The sequence below is a fragment of the Amyelois transitella genome, chromosome 27, assembly GCF_032362555.1.
Source record: "Amyelois transitella isolate CPQ chromosome 27, ilAmyTran1.1, whole genome shotgun sequence".
NCBI lineage: Eukaryota > Metazoa > Arthropoda > Insecta > Lepidoptera > Pyralidae > Amyelois > Amyelois transitella.
In genome coordinates this window covers 2,433,841-2,455,355 of record NC_083530.1, presented here as the reverse complement: position 1 = coordinate 2,455,355, position 21,515 = coordinate 2,433,841, and the positions used below count along the sequence as shown (strand labels likewise).

The window sequence follows — 21,515 nt, the reverse complement described above, 5'->3', positions numbered from 1 at the left end:
GTATCATTCAATTTAATAGTGAAAGGTTATTTATTGAAGCATCTGTCAAAAATGATATAAAGTAGTGTTTAATGTATAGATACGTGAAGTATTTCAAATATTCAAATATTTATTTTTCCAGCCCGATCCTCACATAACGGAAGCGGAAACGCCCGCCGGCCTGATCCGTGGTCACGCGTACTCCGTGACCCGGGTCAAATACGTGGACATCGAGACTCCGGGCCGGGCGGGGAAAATACCGCTTTTACGATTACGTAACCCGTGGGGGAACGAGGCAGAGTGGAACGGACCTTGGAGCGATAAGTACGTACAAATACTAGTATTTTTATAAAAAGTATTTTTTTGGAAGTGCTGGTACAAAAAATCGCAGTTTGATCTAAAAGTTTGGTAAAGTATTTATTATGAAATATAGTACACGAGTCTCGAACTTATTCTGGGGTTAGCTCAATCTGTGTAATTTGTTGAGTTACATTTTATTATTTGAATTGATATTTCTTGTTTTTTCTTTTACCATTTTACTATTATTTTCAGATCGCCGGAATGGCGTTTCATTCCCGAGTCTGAGAAAGAGGAGCTGGGTTTGACGTTTGACGATGACGGTGAATTTTGGATGTCTTTTAAGGATTTTGTACAACATTTCTCAAGGTGAGTCACTCGTCACATGAAATATGTTACTTTTACGAATTCCGTACATTAGTTTTAATGCTAACTGATGGTCTTACGGTGAGGGACTATCTATATAACTATGATTTCAAACGAAGAAAGTCTGTATTACAAATACCTTGTATCCTTGTGTGAGACTGGTTAGTGGCGAACTGTTATTACTTTAGTTGAGCAAATAAACAATCTAATTTCAAAACAAGTATATATACTTATAATAAAACCACTTGAATGCTACACGAAATCAACTGTCATTTATTTTTGTTTTTTTTTTTTTTAACAAACGAAGTATGTGCACAGAGTATACACTATTTAAACTAATGAATTAGTATAGATGGCAGCACAAGCAATTACACAATAGGTATATTGTTTCTGATATTAATTTTATCAACACCGCCACTATATCTAAACAATATAAACAATAATAATAGTTAAACAATCTGAATGCCTAATTTATTTAAAAACTTATAATGTTTTATGGAGCACAAAGCTTTTGTAAGCAGATCAGCAGGCATCTCAGCTGTTGACAAGTATTTTAAATTTACAATCTTCTTAGATACACATTCTCTACAAAAATGATACCTTATGTCTATGTGCTTTGTCCGTTTATGAAATACAGGATTAAAAGCTAACTTTTGAGCACTTTGATTATCATTATAGAGATCAATACTATATATTATTTTTGTTATCTCAAATTGTAAATTCTTTAAATAAATGGCTTCTTTGCAAGCTTCAGTCATAGCCATGTATTCGGCCTCACTGCTAGATAATGCTATAGTTTGCTGTTTTTTACATTCCCATGAAATTATGCAGCCTGAAAGAGTAAAACAATAGCCAGTATACGACCTTCTGTCAACAATGTTTCCACCCCAATCAGAATCAACATACCCTTCTAACAATGAATTTCCATCATGAGAATATACTAAGCCAAAGTCTTTAGTCTTTTTTAAATATTTTAGAATTCTCTTAACATATGCACAGTGTTCCTTAGTATAGGAATTATTAAATTGGCTCAGGAAACTTACTGCAAATGCGATATCAGGCCTGGTGAGCACTGCCAGATACATAAGGCAACCTATAATTTGCTGATAGGGAAAATTACCAACATAACTGTCACCTGATGGCTGTAACTTACTCTCCATTGGAGTTAATACAGTTTTACAATTACTCATATGAAATTTATGTAAAATCTTCTCAATGTAGTCTTGTTGATTGAGAGATATAGATTTCTTGCATTTATCAATTTTTACATTAACACCAAGACACTTTTTTAATTCACCCAAGTCTTTGATTTTAAAATTACTAGCCAAAATATCTTTCAAAGACTGTGTCTCTTTCGGATCATTTGAAAAAATAAAGAAATCGTCTACATATAAAGTAACTATGACAATTTTCTTATTTAACCTTTTTAGATACATACATGGTTCATATTTAGATTTGAAATAACCATTTTTTAACAAACAATCATCCACCTTCTTGTACCACATTCTTGAAGATTGCTTTAGGCCATATATGGCTTTCTTCAGCTTAAGAACTTGACCACTATGAGTCGAATCAGGAAACCCTACTGGTATCTGCATGTAGATGGATTCTTCAAGAGTGCCATTCAAGAAAGCGGTGGTCACATCAAGATGCGTTATATCAAGGCCTAGCTGAACAGAAAGAGCAAATAACAACCGCAATGTGGTGTGTCTAACTACGGGAGAAAAAGTGTCTGTATAGTCCACACCTTCAACCTGCGAAAAACCTTTCGCCACTAAACGGGCACGAAAGCGGACTTTATTCTCACTATCATATTTCTTTCGTAGCACCCACTTGCACTTTACAACTCTACCATCTGTTGGAGTTTCGCACAACTCCCACGCATCATTGTCTTTGAAGCACTGTAATTCCTCCTGCATAGCCTTTTTCCATTGCTCCATTTCAGGACCTTTCATTGCTTCACTCAGAGATAAACCAGCTGCATCATCATATGTTTCTTCATTCATACATAGGTTAGAAAAACCATATCGCTCTGGCTTTTTCTTCTCTCGCGTAGGTCTGGGAGTGTGATGTGTGTCCAGCTTAGTCTCTGCATCTTCATAGTCACTAGGAAAATATGATTCATCACTTCCTTCTAGTGTACTTTCTAGGAACTCTGTGTTATCTTGACCAGACGTCTCTAAACTCATCTCCTGGTTAGATTCCTCCACATTTACTGGATCTAAACCCTGTGAGCCATCCGCCACTGAATCAAAACTCTGATCTTGTACCTCAATTTGACATTCAGATTTTGATTCTGGCTCAATTATTATAACATCTCTGCTGGTCAACACTTTTTTTGTTTCTGGGTTAAAAAGTCTATATCCTTTTATATTTTCTGGATATCCAACAAGAATGCACTTTTCTGACTTTTTATCCCACTTCTTCCTCTTTTCTTTCGCTATGTGCACCATCACATTGCTACCGAAGATCCTGACGTGACTGATATCTGGCTTGGTGCCATTCCATATCTCATATGGAGTTTTGTAACCCAAAGATGCTGCCACAGTACGATTCTGTAAATACACTGCTGTACTGGTGGCTTCTGCCCAGAACTCTTTTCCCAAACTCGCATCAAAAAGCATGCATCTTGCCTTTTCTACAATAGTGCGATTAAAACGTTCAGATAATCCGTTCTGTTCTGGCGTGTACGGGTTGGTTTTCTGATGTAGTATTCCATTTTTGTTTAAAAACATATCAAATTCTTTGTTGCAGTATTCTAAACCATTATCGCTTCTTAGTATCTTGACTTTATTCTTTGTTTGATTTTCTACTTCAGCCTTAAACTGTTTAAAGTATTTTAAGGCTTCATTTTTATTCTTTAAAAAATAAACAAAAGTCATGCGACTATGGTCATCGATAAACAATAGAAAATACCTGGATCCACCAATTGAGGTATGTTCCATGGGTCCACAAATGTCGGTGTGCACTATCTCTAGTAAACTATTGCTTCTCTGGCCGGCACTTGGGAACGGTAACCGACTTTGTTTACCTTCGCAGCATGTAATGCACGAGGACTTGCTTATATTTTCAATCTTATTGCCAATGGACATACCAAGCACTGCATTGTTCATGTGTTTTAAATAGTCCTGGTTAACATGGCCCAATCTGCGATGCCATGTTACCGCCGACACTGCTGATGCGACGAGATTCGCTTGACTGGAGAGATTCACTTTGTAGACTCCATTGACTAATGATGCTGTAGCCACAACAACGTTGTCCCGGTTGTAAACCTTACAGCCGGTTGTAGAAAACAAGACTTTATTTCCTTTGTTTATTAGTTGACAGAGAGTAAATTCGTAGTCAAACTTGGAACACAAAATATGTCTTCAACCACGATATCAAATTCGCATTCGTCGGTTTTTGTGGTAATTCTCGCATTGCCTGAACATACAACTGGCACCTTTTCATTGTTTGCAACAATAATTTCCTTGTGTTGATCGTATTTAGCATTCATAATACAACTTTCATTTGCTGTGAGGTGGACGCTTGCGCCTGAGTCTATATACCACTCGTGTTTATTGAAATTCCCACTCAAAAACACTGCGCTAAAAGCATTTGACTGAACCTTGTTGTTTTTCTTCGAATTAGACGAGGAATTCTCATTCAACGGGCATTGATTACGGTAATGGCCGATTTGTTTACATGTATAACACTTCACCATTTTGTTTGATTTCACAGATGAATCAATGCTGCCAACATTGCCACTATTTTTTGCCATAGACGAACTCGTGTTTTTCTTTTTGTTGAACTTGCTACGAGTTGCAAACGCACCATTGGCTTCACTTTCTTCCTGTTCCGGTGACGTCATATCCATCAATTTCGTTTTGATGGAATCCGCCGTTATCGGAATTCCCGAGTGTTCAATGGCCATTATCATAGGCGCAAAACGGTCTGGCAAACCCGCCAACAGTAATGATCCTGTCCACAGATCATTTATCTCGAATCCAGTCCCACTTAGTTTCTGCGCTGTATCAATAATTTGAGTAACGTAGGATGTCATCGAACTGCAGTTTTCTAGGCGTATAGAAATTAAATTCCGTAGTAGACTAATTCGTCGCGTAAAACCACTATCATCAAATAATTGTTTGAGTTTTTCCCAAAGTTCTTTCGATGATTTTACTGTCTTTATATGGACGTATAAGGTCGGGTCAATAGTCATAATTAACTTTGCTTTTGTCTTTTCGTCGTCTGCCACTTCTATTTTTTTATCTGTCACTGGAATAACACAATGTTTCATGCCTTCCAAGACTAAAAAATTTTCGGCTGCGAAACACCATTCACTATAATTTTCTCGTCCACGCAATTTCGGCACATTGACAATATAATTTGCCGCCGCCATTGTCCACACAGTACACCACACACCGCTCAGTCACTATGCAAAAATGTTCACAAATTACTGTTCGAATTGTTACGTAGCAGATTATTACGCTTAGTAAACTGTTTATAACATTTGTAAATGTCCAAAATTCTTGTTATAAACTACTAAATACTGCGAAATATTAGCGAAAACGATTGCCCATAACATAACATGCATAAACTCACGTCGCCTTGCCGGAGGGGTAGACAGAGTTATAAATCTCTTTTCCTTCTATGATTTTGAAGAGTGTTCCGTTCTGTTCTTTGAAAGGGTTTGAAAGTGTTCTTTCTTTTGACAAAAACGAATATTATTAGATATGACGTGAAAAAGGGCACTTTCACGAAGGCCTTTTTTCTGAATAAAATATTGATTTTAATCTAAAATTTTGATATTATAAAAAAAAATATGCCCTTATGCCCACTGTAAGCTGAACTAGCGAATTCGTTTCAGAGTGGAGATTTGCAATTTGAACCCGGACTCCCTCGACCCCGAGGAGTGCCCGGAGGGGTGCACCAAGAAATGGGAGATGTCAGTGTTCGAAGGAGAATGGGTCAGAGGTAAAATGTCACTCTTTATTACTCTCGAGGCTGGTTAGTTTTTTAATAGGCCGATAAGAGATATTCGATTGATGTATTGCAATATAGCGACATTTTTTGCTGCAAAATTTAGCTCGAATTATACCTTAGTTATGTTATGCTATAAAAAATTGGTATAAAGGTGAATTTTTTTGTTCCTGAATTCCTAGTCTGATCTGTCACATACATATACATATGTAGTCACGTCTGTATTACCCTCGAGGCTGGTTTTTCAATAGGCTGATAAGAGATATTCGATTGATGTATTGCAATATAGTGACATTTTTCGCTACAAAATTTAGCTCGACTTATACCTTAGTTACGTTATGCATACATACATACATACATATGGTCACGTCTATATCCCTTGCAGACAGAGCCAACAGTCTTGAAAAGCCTGAATGGCCACGTTCAGCTGTTTGGCTTAATGATAGAATTGAGATTCAAATAGTGCCAGGTAGCTAAAATATCGCCTAAAAAGAATCCCAAGTTTGTTAGCCTATCCTTTAGTCGCCTTTTACGTCATTCATGGGAAAGGGATGGAGTGGTCCTACACTATAAAAATATAAAAAGATAAAATTTTGCATTCCCGAAGTCCCGCTGGTCTGATTTGTCACATACATGCATGTAGTCACGTCTGTTTCCCCGGCGGGGTAGACAGAGCCAACACTTTTTAAAGGACTGATAGGCCACGTTCTTTAGTTGGATTGGCTTAAGTAATGATAGAATTGGGTTTCAAATAGTGACAAATTTGCTAGCGGATCGCCTACAAGAGGAAACACAAGTTAGTGAGCCTATCCCTTAGTCGCCTCATACGACATCCATGTGAAAGAAATGGTTTGGTCATATTTGTTTTTCTATTAGTGCCGGGAACCAAAAGGCATTTTAAACATTTATTGTACCTATATAAATTGTTTACCTGCCAAATTTTATGTACGCTAATGTCCTTAACATGTAAGTTCTCATTATAAATGAATTCTTTTATGAGAATATTTTTTTTTAACTATGACGCATCAGCTTATTGAGCTACTAGTGTGTTTAAAGTATATAATAGTAATAAATTCAAAAAATTCAAAATTGTTTATTTCTCCAAGCAAAGTATACAAAAAGAATGTGATTGGAGTCTCCTTTTAAGCGTGCAAGCGTGTACCAGGAGACCCTATACACATAATATATGTTTCTTTTATAACGATGTACTATTTTCTTGTTACTGTGTAAATTTCTATTCAATAATGATAATATAAACAAACATATTTATTTTTATTTATTCTTCCTAGGTGTAACGGCCGGTGGTTGTAGGAACTATCTGGACAGTTTCTGGCGGAACCCGCAATACAACGTGACATTGAAAGACGTAGACGAAGGAGATGACGAGAACAAGTGTACCGTGAGTGTTTCTCGCATTATTGTTCATATATTTATCTCTGTCACACTTGAACAAGTGTACCGTGAGTGTTTCTCGCATTATTGTTCATATATTTATCTCTGTCACACTTGAACAAGTGTACCGTGAGTGTTTCTCGCATTATTGTTCATATATTTATCTCTGTCACACTTGAACAAGTGTACCGTGAGTGTTTCTCGCATTATTGTTCATATATTTATCTCTGTCACACTTGAACAAGTGTACCGTGAGTGTTTCTCGCATTATTGTTCATATATTTATCTCTGTCACACTTGAACAAGTGTACCGTGAGTGTTTCTCGCATTATTGTTCATATATTTATCTCTGTCACACTTGAACAAGTGTACCGTGAGTGTTTCTCGCATTATTGTTCATATATTTATCTCTGTCACATTTGAACAAGTGTACCATGAGTGTTTTTGACATACATTTCACGTTTATATCCCTTGCGGGGTAGACAGAGCCAACAGTCTTGAACAGACTGATAGGCCACGTTCAGCTGTTTCGCTTAATGATAGAATTGAGATTTAGACAGTGGCAGGTTGCTAGACCATCGCCTAAAAGAAGAATCCAATGGTTAAAAGCCCATCCCTTAGTCGTCTTTTACGATATCCATGGGAACGAGATAGAGTGGTCCTATTCTTTTTTTTATTGGTCCCGGGAATCACACGGCCGAATTTTTTTTTATATAATTATACCTGTTACATTTGAAGAAGTGAAGCACGAGTGTTTTTGACGCTCTTTCTTATATCTTCGTCTCTTTCATACTCTTCCAGATAATCGTGGCTCTCATGCAAAAGAACCGCCGTTCTCAGAGGCACCAGGGCTTAGAATGTCTTACCATTGGCTTCGCCATATACCGTCTGCCTGACTATGGTCACGTGCCCAAACCACTTGACCTCAACTTCTTCAAATATAACGCCTCAGTGGGGAGGTCACAGGCCTTCATCAACCTTAGAGAGGTCAGCGCTAGGTGAGTTTGTAAAAATATGGTTTTTATCTTATTAACACTATAAATTATTAACTTTAAGTTACTCGTTTGAAGGATTCTCTTCTGAATAAGCTTGTTAAGTTAAATATTTTGAAGTGGGAAAGAGAAGGAAATTAAAACGGGATAGGGTGAGAAAGGAACAGCATGACACCGACCGACAAGGCGAGAAATAAAGAGAGAAACATAGATAAAGGAAAATACAGAAATTGCGTGATATGGTGAAAAAATATACACTTCATATAATTTTAGAAGTGTAAAGACCCAAACCACTTTACCTGGGGAGGTCACAGGCATTCATCAACTTTAAAGATGTCGGCGCTAGGTGAGCAATTAATTTCTTTTTACAGATAATGAGAGAAGTGGTTCGAAATTAAAAAAAAGAGTGAAAACGAGAAATATGAAATGAATAAGAAACCCAAGTTAATTTTCCACATAAAGTGTCGAGAACCACACGGCACATGTTTCTATCAAATAATATATATGTATATGTTTGTTACAGATTCAAATTAGAGCCGGGAAGTTACGTAATAGTGCCATCCACGTTCGAGCCCGATGAAGAAGGAGAATTTCTCCTCCGTGTCTTCTCTGAGAAGTGCAATAATATGGCGTATGTATTTCAGACTAGTTTTTACCTTTACTCGCTTTTACGTGAATACGATAATAAACATTTATCTAGAATTTTTTTTAAGTTGGTTGTGGACTTTTGCAGATGACTGCATTTTATTTACCGCCTTCAGAAAAAAAAGTGGTTTTCAGTTTGACCTGTATGTATGTATGTATGTATGTTTGTATGTTTGTCCGAGATTATCTCGCGTTTCGCTGAACCGATTTTGATGCTGTTTTCAGGAAAGTGTTTGTTACACTAAGGAGAAGGTTATATAAATTTAACTGAATTCAAAAGGAGTTGTTTGGAGGCGGTTCTCTTTTCACTATAGTTATGTCTTTTATGATACAATTTTTCTAGAATTTTGGTTATGTAGATGAAGCGATTGATTACTCAAAAACGTCAATATAAATAAAAGCATTTTTAAAAACCATTGTAAATTTTTACGTGGAAAAGGGAAGTTCCGTGACACAGGTATTAAAATGTTTTAAAGAAGGCTTCTGTCAACAACCAAGTTTATGTTATCTTCTTGAAAAAAAAAAGTAACAGGAGGAAATAATAGTCGTAAGTTTGTAACAAAACAAAGGCAACGTAACGTATATATAGCATTTTTTATATAATATACATAATATAACTAGCTATCCTGGCAAATGTTGTTTTGCCATACAAATATCTTTTAAGTATTTTTTAGTTAAAAAAAATGTTAAGGGTGGAAACCCTTATCACTAAGAGGTATGAAAAATAGCTGTTGGCCGATTCTTAGACCTAATCAATATGCTCACAAAATTTCATGAGAATCAGTCAAGCCGTTTCGGAGAAGTACTGGAACGTACATTGTGACACGAGAATTTTATATTATAATTACAATTTTAATTATTTATTTCCAGTGAAAACGACGAAAATGTTGGAATGGGCGAAATTGATGATAGAGTAAGTGTTACACACTTTATTTCATTAATATTTTACTCGTCTTAAATATTCAGAATCCTAAGTTTATAAGCCTCTTTTTTTAGGCGATGGTCTAGCAACCTGTCACTATTTTAAATCTCAATTTTATCATTAAGCCAAACAGCTGAGCGTGGTCTTTCAGTTTATTCAAGCCTGTTAGCTCTGTCTACCCCGCAAGGGATATAGACGTGATGATATATATATATATACTTTCTCCCTATAAAGAAGTTTCCCCTTATATCTAAATAAGTGAATACTTTGTTTTAGTTGACAATTAACTGTCTGATTTATCCATGTATTTGTTTTATTTGTTTTTGTAAAGGGAAACCAATCTACATTATTATTGGCAGAACCATAGTAGCTACTTTTGTGCTGTATACACCTCGTGGGGAGAGGCTGGTGTACTGAGATACAAGCTCTGCTTAGTTCAGACACCAGTCTCTCACAATCTTAAATAAGTTAAACCGTGTAACTTTTACTATAAGTCTGTGTCATGTTTAGATTTAAAGAAATTTGAATTTGAAATTTGAATGTGTGTATTGTAACGTAGGTGAAGGACGTATTACCGAATCCGGAGCCGGCGGATCCGGTCCGGGATTTCTTCAACCGGCTGGCCGGCTCCGACGGCGAGGTGGACTGGCGGGAGCTGAAGGAGATCTTGGATTACGCCATGAGGGAGGGTGAGTTAATTTTTTTTATTATCTTTTTTTTTTTTAATTTGATTCGAAGCGTAGGAAAAATTTAAAATAATGGCACGCGCGATGCCGTTTTTATCGCGCGCTGTTTTAGCTTTTTATTGTTACGTGAAACGGGACAGCGATAGTTATCATTTTATAAATTTTTTTTTTAATAATGATGAGTCAAGATTAGCGTGGATTAAGGTAAACAAAAACATATTCGCATGTAAATTTATAGGAGTTAGGTATATTGATATTTTGATTGAGAAGATTAGCTGCATATAAAAAAAAAAATTAAAGTTGATTCTATAAATACGATTTCTATAAAATATACAATTAAATTTAATTTGAATTTGTACTTAATTTCTTACTTGTGTACAAAAAAATGGTTTTTTCGAAGTAAAACATAAGTTAAGTTCTATTTTAATATTATTTAATAATAATAAAAACAACTGTTCTAAATTATATACTAAAAAGATTATTATTTAAATATACTTGTGTACCAAATAATTATTTCTCTCTTTTTGTTGATTTTACTTGACTTTTTTAAATAGATGGTTCTCTTTGATTTGATGATAGTTATGCTTCAACGCTTCGGTATTTCTTTCGATTTTTGCTTTATAACAATTTTGTTTTTATATATTTGATGTGAGTTTTGATGAATATTGTGTTAAAGAAATGCAAAAAAAATAAACAAATTTAAATATAGATTCACTAATATTTACACAAATTGTAACGTCAATAAAAACTTTTTCATTAACTATTTTTTAATAAATTTTTATTAAGAAACAAAATTATTAATTATAATATTTTTGATGCCCATTTTTGAGCTTTCAATGTTGTAACGCTTCTGTGCCGATATTAAGCAGCTTTTGTGGTTTTGTTCGCTCTCTGTCCGATGGTATATTATATGTAAGTATTTTAATATAATAATTGTATACTACATTCACATTTAAATATTGTAATCGAAATTTTAATTTGTTTTTGTTAGGTTTAATAAAATTTAAGTTTTATTATTACTGATTTTTATTTATTTTAAATTTAATTATATTTTATTTTAGGAAAAATGCATTGTTTTTATTAATTTAAATGTGATTGTATTGATTTTTATAATAATTTGATATAGGTTTATTTTATTGCAGTTTTTTTTAATAGTATTTTGTATCGCAACACGTTTTTTAAGCAATTTATTCGCATGAATTTTTATTATACTAAATTTATTATTTATTTTATAGTGCTATCGCATTGTGACTGTGAGACAATAAGACAATAAGTCTCCAATAATATTTTTCTTTAGTTCAGTAGTTTTAAAAATATAAATTACGATATGGCTACCAAATATGATATCAAAAGATAACATTTACATTTTATTAGTCATGTCAATCTCCGTAATCCCGCGTAGACATAATTGTGTTTTTTTTTAACTAACGCTATATACATTGCGTTAGTATTCAATACAATTTGTATAATTTATTTTCCTAATTTTTGAGATGAACTCTTACTTGTAGCTGCAGAGAAATATTTGTATGTTGGTAAATGATGAACGCACCAGAGTTTTGACTCCATACAACGCTATAAGGTTCAATGCGATCACAATTAGTGTTCACGCGTCAGTGTCATATTGAGTGTAAGAGATCCACATTGAATTTCTTTATCAATTGTTAAATAAGTTGGAATTGGTCATTATTAGCGTTTAAATATATGTTTGGTTGCGTGCAAAGAAATATATTTAATTTAGTATACCCAACGTTCCTATTGACCAACGCACGTTTAAATTATATCCTATCCATCACTACACTTGATCAACGTACCATATAAAAACACGAGTGTATATAACGAAACAGAGCTGGCAATGCGTCAGGGCGGCGTGTACCACGGCGGGGGCTACGACGGAGGGGGTGGGGGTGGGGGGCCCCCACCGCAGGAACAGAGCTGCCTGGAGCAGTTGCTATGCGCGCTGTGTTCACCGATATGCAAGGAGATAGGAATAGATCTGCAACAAGTTGCGCAACAAGGCTCCGAGCAGGTTCATTTGAATCAGCCGCAACCTCAGGGGCAAGGTAAAATGAAAATGTTTTTTTTCTTTTTTTTTTTTTGTTAGCACGGGTGTTTTGGCGACAGTGTCTAGGAACCCGTGTTTAGACAATTGCTGTTATGTTGTTTAATGGTTTTGGTCATTGATACCGAATATTAAATTATATAAAGCTATATTTAAATTGATATTGTAAGAGAGTGGAGCCATTTAAAGCTTGAGTGTAAATAAGGCACTATTCGTGTAATACATAAATTGATGTTGGTAGATTTGGTACCAACCCAATTTAATATCCAATTATTTATTTATTTTTTAAATTGTTTTTTAAGTCGTTTTTATGTAATTTTTTATAATCAGACACACCATCTCGATGTTGTTAGGGTGATTATGATATGTATAACTATAGAATTAAAAATTTTCAAGGCGTGGTTATGTAAGACTGTGAAATCAGTTTAAGCATGTAAAGTTCATTACATGCTCTCAAATAGTGGAGTTTTCAAAAACATCTCAATACTGAATTTCATTAAAGTAGGTATTACTTTGATTACCGCTTTCTAGGTGCACTTATATATTAGGTAGGAATTTCTAATTTTTAAGTATTTTTACAGGTTTCCAGTATCAGCCCTACGAGATTTCAATTGTTGATTTTTGTTATTTTTTTTTATAGAAATGGAGGATTATTTTTGTATTGAAATGTCTGTTTTTGCATTTTTCGCTTTTTTAATGTGTTTTTTTACAGGTGGCGCTGGTGTAGATTTTAAGTGTTTATAGTTGTTATTACAATACATATTTATATTAATGAGTTTTTGTTTTTTGTAAAATAATGTTATAATGCCTTTTTATTTATCTGTGTATTTTAAAACAAAAAATTTTTATTAAAATTGTTTTATTTTTTCGTATTTGTCAACATATAGCATTATTTTACAATATTTTGTTAGCTTTATGCTACTAACACTAATATTTTAATGTAGACATTATCAATTTATTGGTAATGTTTACATTGTTATGCTTTTTGCATGTTTTTACTTTACGCGGCACGAATCAAAAATGGGCATTTAAAAATATTAATTTAAGTTAAAGTAATCGATTTATTTTAATGCATTTTGTCACCTCCATTTCCATAAAAAAATAGTTTATAATACGTTTAACTAAGCCTGTATTAAATTCACATTATAATAAATTAACACGAAAAAAAAAGATCCACTTAGGGCAGTAAAAGAATATTATGTGAAATTAATACACGCTTTGCATTGTAATTCTCTTATAATTTTCCTCCTGTCCTTTTTCTTACCATTTATCATACTTTTTTTTACAGTCCGCCACACATTTTTACCGTCCTCCATCCTTTTCTGACATCCTCATTGTTCTACCGATTCATATCCCTTTACATCGTTTCCCATCCCTTTCTTTTATTCTTCAAACTATTTAAATTTCTTTCCACATTCTTTCTACCCTCATTTTTATATCGGTCCCTGCATCCTCCAAAAATTTCCTCTATAATCCTTTTCAGCTCTTAACATCTCTATTAAGCAAAATAATAATCATCACAATTTTTCAGAGCTGAAAGGCCAAGGTTTCTCGGAAGACGTGTGCAGAAGCATGATCTCCATGCTTGACAAAGACAACTCGGGCGGTTTGGGTTTTGACGAGTTCAAGACATTGTGGATAGATCTGAGGCGGTGGAGGGTAAGTTGTCTTGTTTGTGGGTCTTTTTAATTGTATTTTAGATGGGGTTAAAAAGGTTTGTGGTTGCGTCGCCGTGTGGTTCTCGGTACTGAAGTAGAATAGGACTACTTCTCCTAATACTAGGACTAAAAAAATGGATATATTCATGTATGTTCATTCGTAACGGAAATGTTTAGCATATATATTCGTCCGCATGAAAACCCTTTCAATCCCGCGGGAACTCCGGGATATAAGAAACCAATATGTTTTTCTGGGTCTTCATGTACCTACATACCAAATTTCATCGTAATCGGTTCAGTAGTATTTGCATGAAAGAGTAAAAAAACATCCATACTGACATCCTGACATACAAACTTTCGCATTTATAATATTAGTAGGGTGTTTTATCTTGTAATGTGCCGTGTGGTTCTCCGGCACCATTAGAAAAAAGAAAAGGATCGTCGTTAAAGGCGACTAAGGGATAGGCTAATGAACTTGGGTTTCTTCTTTTAGGCGACAGGCTAGCAATCTGTCACTATTTGAAACTCTATTCAATCATTAAGCCAAACAACTGAACGTGGCCTATCAGTCTTTTTAATACTGTTAGTTCTGTCTACCCCGCAAGGGATATAGACTATATGTATGTATGTTTTATCGTGTAAACAGGAAGTGTTCCGCCTATACGACACAGAAGGTCGTGGTGCTATACCCGCGCACCATCTCAGGGACGCGCTCCACTCGGCCGGGTACACCGTCAACGCTCACATACTCAACGTTCTGGCGCACAGGTTAGTTTTCCAGTCAGTCAGTCAAGTAGGTCTTAGTCAGTAATGGTATAGTAGCACCAGTGTCAACTAAAAATCTTGTTTTGTATGTCATATGTTCGATGTGTTGTTATTGGTATTTTAGAATAGAATCTCTTCGTATATCTTCCATGGATGTTGTTAAAGGCTACTAAGGGATAGACTAGAACTTGAGATTCCTCTTGTAGGCGATGTGCTAGCGACCTGTCAGTTTTTGAGGCTCAATTCCATCATAAAGCCAGCGTGGTCTTTCAATATTTTCAAGACTATAAGCTCTGTCTGTCTACCCCGCAAGGGATATAAACGTGATTATATGTATGTATATAGTCAGTGATTTAAGTGCCGAAAGAAATGTCCTGTAATCAATGTAAAATAAGAGCAGAAATAACCGCACTTTGTCTTAAAGAATTTATATTGTACAGACATCTTTGTATACCTTCATGAATTTTTGTTTTGTCCCATTTCTTAATTTGAATTTGAATCTGTTTGACCTCTATCTGCCTGATGGTAAGTAAGATGAGGCCTAATAAAGTGCACCCAACCTCAAATAGTGCCTATTCACTCTTGCCTTGAAAATCCCCAAGTTTAGGGGTGAAAAGCGAGGTGGGAATAATTTTTAAAATTCTTTGTAGGAAGTATAGTTACAAAGTTAGTTATTCCTACAGAGGATAGAAAGTGTGAGAGTTATGAATGTGGATGAAGCGAAGGAAGTATACAGAATAGAATAGAATAGAATAGATTTATTTTCAAAATTGGATACAAGGTATCACTTATTGACGTCACATAACTTAAATCTAATTATAACTACTACCGCTTCCAAAGCGCATGTGTAGAAGAAGCGGCGGAACAACAGAGATCGTGGCAAGTGGAAAGAGGTAGTCTCTGCCTACCCCTCCGGGAAAGAGGCGTGATTTTATGTATGTATGTAAGATAGAAAGAGAAAAGAGGAGATAAATAATCAGTTTAAAATTACTATATTATTCAACGTAAAATAAAAATATTTTACAATAAAATTATATACCTGACATTTTTGTAACACAACAAAATAATGGCAACCGTTGCTATGGCGTATACCGAGGAGGTTGCCTACATTATCGCCCTGGCTTTTTTAGTCCTGGTTGCAACCTCACCACTCCAAGAGATGCCCAGGGTAAGCCCTTGACCATGTCTTCTGGATTGGGTGAGTCAGGTTTTTGCACGAAGCGACTCCCATCTGACCTCCGCAACCAACGCAGGGGAACCTAACCCGTATTGGATAGACAATAGTGGTACACCCAGTTGCCTGAATGTGCAGGTTTCCTCACGATGTTTTCCTTCACCGTAAGAGCATCGGTTAGTATTCAAACTAATGTGCATAACTTCACTGGTACAGGGGCACAATTTTTTTAAACAAATAAAGTCATCACTCATAATATAATGTTGACAAAATGTGATTATTACAATTCCTAAATTGTACTAATAATAAATCTCACTTATTAAAAAAAAAGTAAAATTCTTAAACTACGAACTAATCAAATGATTGTTTAGGTTTGTATGTACATACATACATAAAATCACGCCTCTTTCCCGGAGGGGTAGGCAGAGACTACCTCTTTCCACTTGCCACGATCTCTGCAAAAAATAAGTTAAATAAAATTGTTTTATTTTTCATATTTGTCAATATATAGCAATATTTTACAATATTTTGTTAGCTTTATGCTACTAACACTAATATTTTAATGTAGACATAATCAATTTATTGATAATGTTTACATTATTATGCTATTTGCATGTACATATGTATGTTTTGTCTCCAGATACGGCTCCCGCGACGGTTACATACAATTCGATGACTTCATCATGTGTTCTGTGCGGCTAAAGTCGATGATAGGTGAGTCCTTTCGTGATAGATACCTATGTAGATACAATAAACTTTATTGCAACAAGATAAAGACTTTATTTGCACCAAGAAAAAGGCGTTTAAAGGATATCCCTTACATACTTAGAAAAGTTAGGTTGAGTTAGTTGGGTCAGGTCAAAAGTACCCGAAACCGCCGAGCTTGTATGAAGAGTTATGAATGTGGATGAAGCGAAAGAAGTACATATGCAGAGATCGTGGCAAGTGGAAAGAGGTAGTCTCTGCCTACACCTCCGTTAAAGAGGCGTGATTTTATGTATGTATGTACTTAGAATAGTATTACCTTATATACTTAGAAACTCGGGATTCTTCTTTAGGCGACGGACTAGCAACCTGTCACTATTTGAACCTCGATTCTATGTTTGGCTCTGTCTACCCCGCAAAGGTTATAGACGTGTACCTATGTATGTATGAGGTAAAAATAAGTATGATAAAGCATTACACTTTTTTTTAAACAAGGTGGTATGTATATGTTTGTATGTATGTTTTTTTGTCCGCGATTACCTCGCGTGTTGCTGTGCTTGTCGCTGAACCGATTTTGATGCAGTTTTTAAGATGTTGTTTGCTACACTTAAGAGACTGTTTTAAAAATCCATCCTATTATATATTGCATATTGCCGAAAAATCGATTTGGTGGTCTTTATAAAAAAGACCAGCAGAAGATAAAAATGTGATTTTAAGAGTTTCTGTTTGTATGTGTGTATGTTCGTGTATCACATGTGTTGTGGCTTAGTCCAACTTAGAAAATGGTAGGTATACAAAAAAGAAATCCCTCTCTAAAGAGCCAATACAGGATGCCATCTTTTTCAGTGAACATTTACGGCGATAGAAGTCGCGAGTAAAAGCTAGCCATAAATATTTAATTAGTTATATTATTAATGTCATGTGATTCCCGGCACCAATACAAAAAAGAATAGGACCACTCCATCTCTTTCCCATGGATGTCGTAAAAGGCGACTAAGGGATAGGCTTGTGATTCTTTTTTAGGCGATGGGTTAGCAACCTGTCACTATTTTAATCTCAATTCTATCATTAAGCCAAACAACTGGCCGTTCAGTCTTTTCAAGACTTGTTGGCTCTGTCTACCCCGCAAGGGATATAGACGTGACCATATGTATGTGTATGTATGTTATTTATTTATATATTATTTAAATGACATTTTGAAAAACGACAGAGAAGAATGAGCCACTGGAAAACCTAGAGCGGGACATGCAATGGAACCAGTGAACGGCGGCGGCGGCACGTTGATGATGACTCAAGTATATGTGATACAGAAGATGATAACGCCATTTTTATAGCACTCGTGAACGCATATCCGGGATTCTATCGCGTTGATTGTTATTTATTTTAATTAAAAAAAAATGAAAAATAAATAATTTTTTTTGGCATAAATGGTTATAATTAATTGTATTATTTTCAAAGTATGATGACTTGATTTTCTATATATGACTCCCGTTTGCGTTTTGTATGTCATTTGCAACAGCACTTTACAATAAAAGTAAAATATTAATTCGTTTCATAACTTTTGTATTAGATATACAAATTAATTTAGATTTAGTATTGTTTTTTATTTATATTTTCTGGAAATCTGTTTGCAAATGACAATTATATTTTCATTATTTGGGTATTTCACAAATTCATATTATTTTTGTTACTGAATTCACTTTGCAACTAAAAAAAAAGATTTCCTTTATTAATTAAACGGAAGAAATTAAAAAAAATAAAGAATTTCTTAAATGCCCAATCACCAGCTTGTAACATACTAACTCGATGTTTTCACAACGAGTATTGTTACATGAAAATCTAATATATTTATTTTAATTATTTCAGAAATCTTCGAAGCGCGATCCTCGGGCGGCGGATACGCCACGTTCTCGCTAGAAGATTGGCTAAATCGCACAGTTTACTAGAATTAAAACGCCTATTTGCCTTGTACTATAAGATTCGGGCTAACCAAATAATATTAATAACAAATAAATCTGTTTTTGATTAAAAAAAAATTGATATGAACAGAAAATATGCGTACTGAATTCATCGAAATATAAAAAAAATATATAATGTATGTTCAAAACACGTCCAATAGTTAATACGCTAGAAGTTGAATAATTGTAATATTCATTGGCCTTACCTGAGGCCAAAGCTAATAAAAAAATAGTCTTCTGATTCAATTATTTGAAATAACCATGAATTTTATACAAATATGGTAAGATAAAGATTGAGATTATATAATTTGTAAGTCACAATGTAAGAATTTTTAAATTTATGTCATTAATAATATTAATTCCAAATACGGGTATTTAATTATTTTGTAATCGATGTATTAATTCAAAATTCAACGGCATTTACTTCGTAACATATTAAAATGAATGTAAAATTTTCATCTAAAAACATTTTTAATTAATAATTTTAAATGTTGTCACAAAATTTTTAAAACCTATTTAAACTTTTTTCTTACTTTGTCATATGGAACTCCGTTTGTAAGGTTTTAAATCGTCTTTTTTAATGTAATGTTATATTTACTTCCACTTTTAACAGTATTTCAATCCACCGATTTCTCATTCCAATATGATTTTTATTTTCCATAAATCATTGAACAATAAATGTTCAAATAATCGCAATAGTTGAGCAAATTATCAATGATCAACAGTATATATGATCAAATGTTAAAACATACAAAAATGATCATTATCACTTTTTTTTTAACAAATCAATGTTCAATCAAAGTACAATAATGTCAAATGATCATACAGTTATATACATCCGATCATAAATGTTCATCAATTGTGAAATTTGAACAACAGCTTTAAAATTTTATAACCTTTTTTACCACCAAGGTAACGGCCTAGGTTTCCCACCAGTTTTATTTAGTTACTGTGCGAATTTAGTTATAATTTATTCAGCTTATTTATCTGTATAATCTCTGAAAAAAATCTCTTATTTTTTTTTATTTATCTACGGTAAGAGTACGACGCATTTTTTTGCATTGACGTCACATTAATTTTATTTTGCAATCTATGACAAATGTAATATCGGTTTTTGAAATAAATTTTATTTTATTTGTAACCTGAAGTATTTTTTCCTTATTAACAGTGCTCTTTTAATACTGTCTTTTCAACTGAGAGAACGAATTTTAACGAAAATAGACTCAATAATTGACCTTGCGTGTACCACGTAAGAACCTTATTTAAGTTGATACCTACGATTATGATGCATCAAATTTTTTCTAATAGTTATCTACTTAATTAAGTAAATTTCAAGTTAATTTCAAATTAGTTTTAATATTAAAATAAATGTAAAAAAAGGAACTGATTATGTGAATATCAAAGTTCAGTCCAAAACGCTGTGTCTTGATTTGAAATTCGTTACCGTTATATTTTCCTATGTCATTCAAGGGATACACTAAGATAGTATTTCCCGGAATTTGACGGCCTCTGTGACGCAGCGGTAATATTGCTTGACTGACACCGGAGGTCCCGGGTTCGAATCCCGGTCAGGGCATGATGAGAAACGAACTTTCTCTGATTGGCCTGGGTCTTGGATGTTTATTTATACTTGTATTTATTATTAAATATATCGTATCGTTGAGTAAGTCGAGGACACAAGTTTTCAACTAACTTCGAGGATAACGCGATTTGTGTATTTTGTACTAAATATATATTTTTTTATTTATTAATTCCCACGTGAACGGAAATCGACGAGATTTTCTGTATTACCTACACAGACAGAGCCGACGGCGTATGTTAGTATATCTGTAAAACATGTCACGCCAACTGCCATTATCTTTCGTAAGAGAAACTTACGTTATTTACTTTGAGCACAGGTGTGCTCAGCTGAAGTTAGGCGTTAAGCTTTTTAAGTTACATCTTTGATATCAGGTAACATTGAACTTTATTACCTAACAATAAAGTTCAAAAGTATTTTAACAAACTTACCGCTCTCTATAGTTTAGGTATTTACCTGAGTTAACGGAGCTAAGTTAGTACTATATTAATAATGTACATGTTTATTTGATACTAGCTGTGCCTGCGACGTCATTCGCGCGGCGCATTGAATTACCAGGATCGACATTTAAGACACAGTGAGTTTCTCTTTAAACAATGTTGTTAGTAATATTGTCTGGCGCATAAACAAAAAGATTGTTGGCGTCATTGACGTGTGGAAGAGCCACATACAATTGGTGTACAAAAGATCTAAGTCCAAACATTGCTTTTTCGCCTTATTATACTCGTATATGGTCATCGCAAAAAATACACTTATAGGGAACTGCAAGCGTTTAAACTTCCATGCGAAGGTATTGGGTATGAGAGCTATCCGAGGTATGAAAACTTGCTCGCCAGCACCGCATCCTGATACAATACCTCATACACACACACACACACACACACACACACACACATATAGCCACGTCTTTATCCAATACGGGGAAGACAGAGCCCATAATGTCGAAAAGACTGGAAGGCCACGTCGAGGAATTGACATTTATCTAAATATAATATACTATCTAGCGACAAGTCGCTAGTCCATCGTCTAAAAGAAGAATCCCAAGTTTACAGTTTGTCCTTTTCTAAAGTGCTGGGAACCACACAGCACAGTTTTATTATATGTATGACGATGATAGTATCATTGGGTTAGTACCTCGTAGCAGTCTCGAATTTACTTCGAGGCTAACTCGATCTATCGAAAAAAAAAGGACAGAGCAATGGTGACATCTCTACGCCAAAAGTCCAACCAATCAGGCGACGCTATCAATTAAATAAACAGCGAAAAGTCTGAATCGCGCAAGCAAAGATTTCACGGATTGGAGCATACGAGTATATACAATTTCCGACACAGCATCGTGTGTCGCGCGGTTCCCCAGGCATCACACCTAGCCTGGT

At 34.6% G+C, this 21,515-nt stretch overlaps 1 protein-coding gene across 11 annotated transcripts in view; it reads left to right on the top strand.

Annotated features, from left to right (window-relative positions):
• Positions 1-19,701, top strand: part of LOC106142153 (calpain-B) — a 44,661-nt gene extending 24,960 nt beyond the window's left edge. For 8 of the 11 annotated variants that reach the window (XM_060951974.1, XM_060951976.1, XM_060951980.1 and 5 more), the window contains 13 exons: positions 122-303; positions 532-645; positions 5,492-5,598; positions 6,894-7,003; positions 7,798-7,994; positions 8,512-8,619; positions 9,504-9,546; positions 10,115-10,244; positions 12,086-12,301; positions 13,832-13,959; positions 14,605-14,726; positions 16,538-16,611; positions 18,469-19,701. In XM_060951974.1, coding sequence (XP_060807957.1) covers positions 122-303; positions 532-645; positions 5,492-5,598; positions 6,894-7,003; positions 7,798-7,994; positions 8,512-8,619; positions 9,504-9,546; positions 10,115-10,244; positions 12,086-12,301; positions 13,832-13,959; positions 14,605-14,726; positions 16,538-16,611; positions 18,469-18,548 — 1,611 coding nt within the window. In that variant the 3' untranslated portion in view covers positions 18,549-19,701. Of the gene's footprint in view, positions 1-121; positions 304-531; positions 646-5,491; positions 5,599-6,893; positions 7,004-7,797; positions 7,995-8,511; positions 8,620-9,503; positions 9,547-10,114; positions 10,245-12,085; positions 12,302-13,831; positions 13,960-14,604; positions 14,727-16,537; positions 16,612-17,812; positions 17,898-18,468 lie in introns of all 11 variants that reach the window. The other 3 variants (XM_060951981.1, XM_060951973.1, XM_060951971.1) reach the window with 2 other exon arrangements.
• The last annotated feature ends 1,814 nt before the right edge of the window (positions 19,702-21,515 follow it).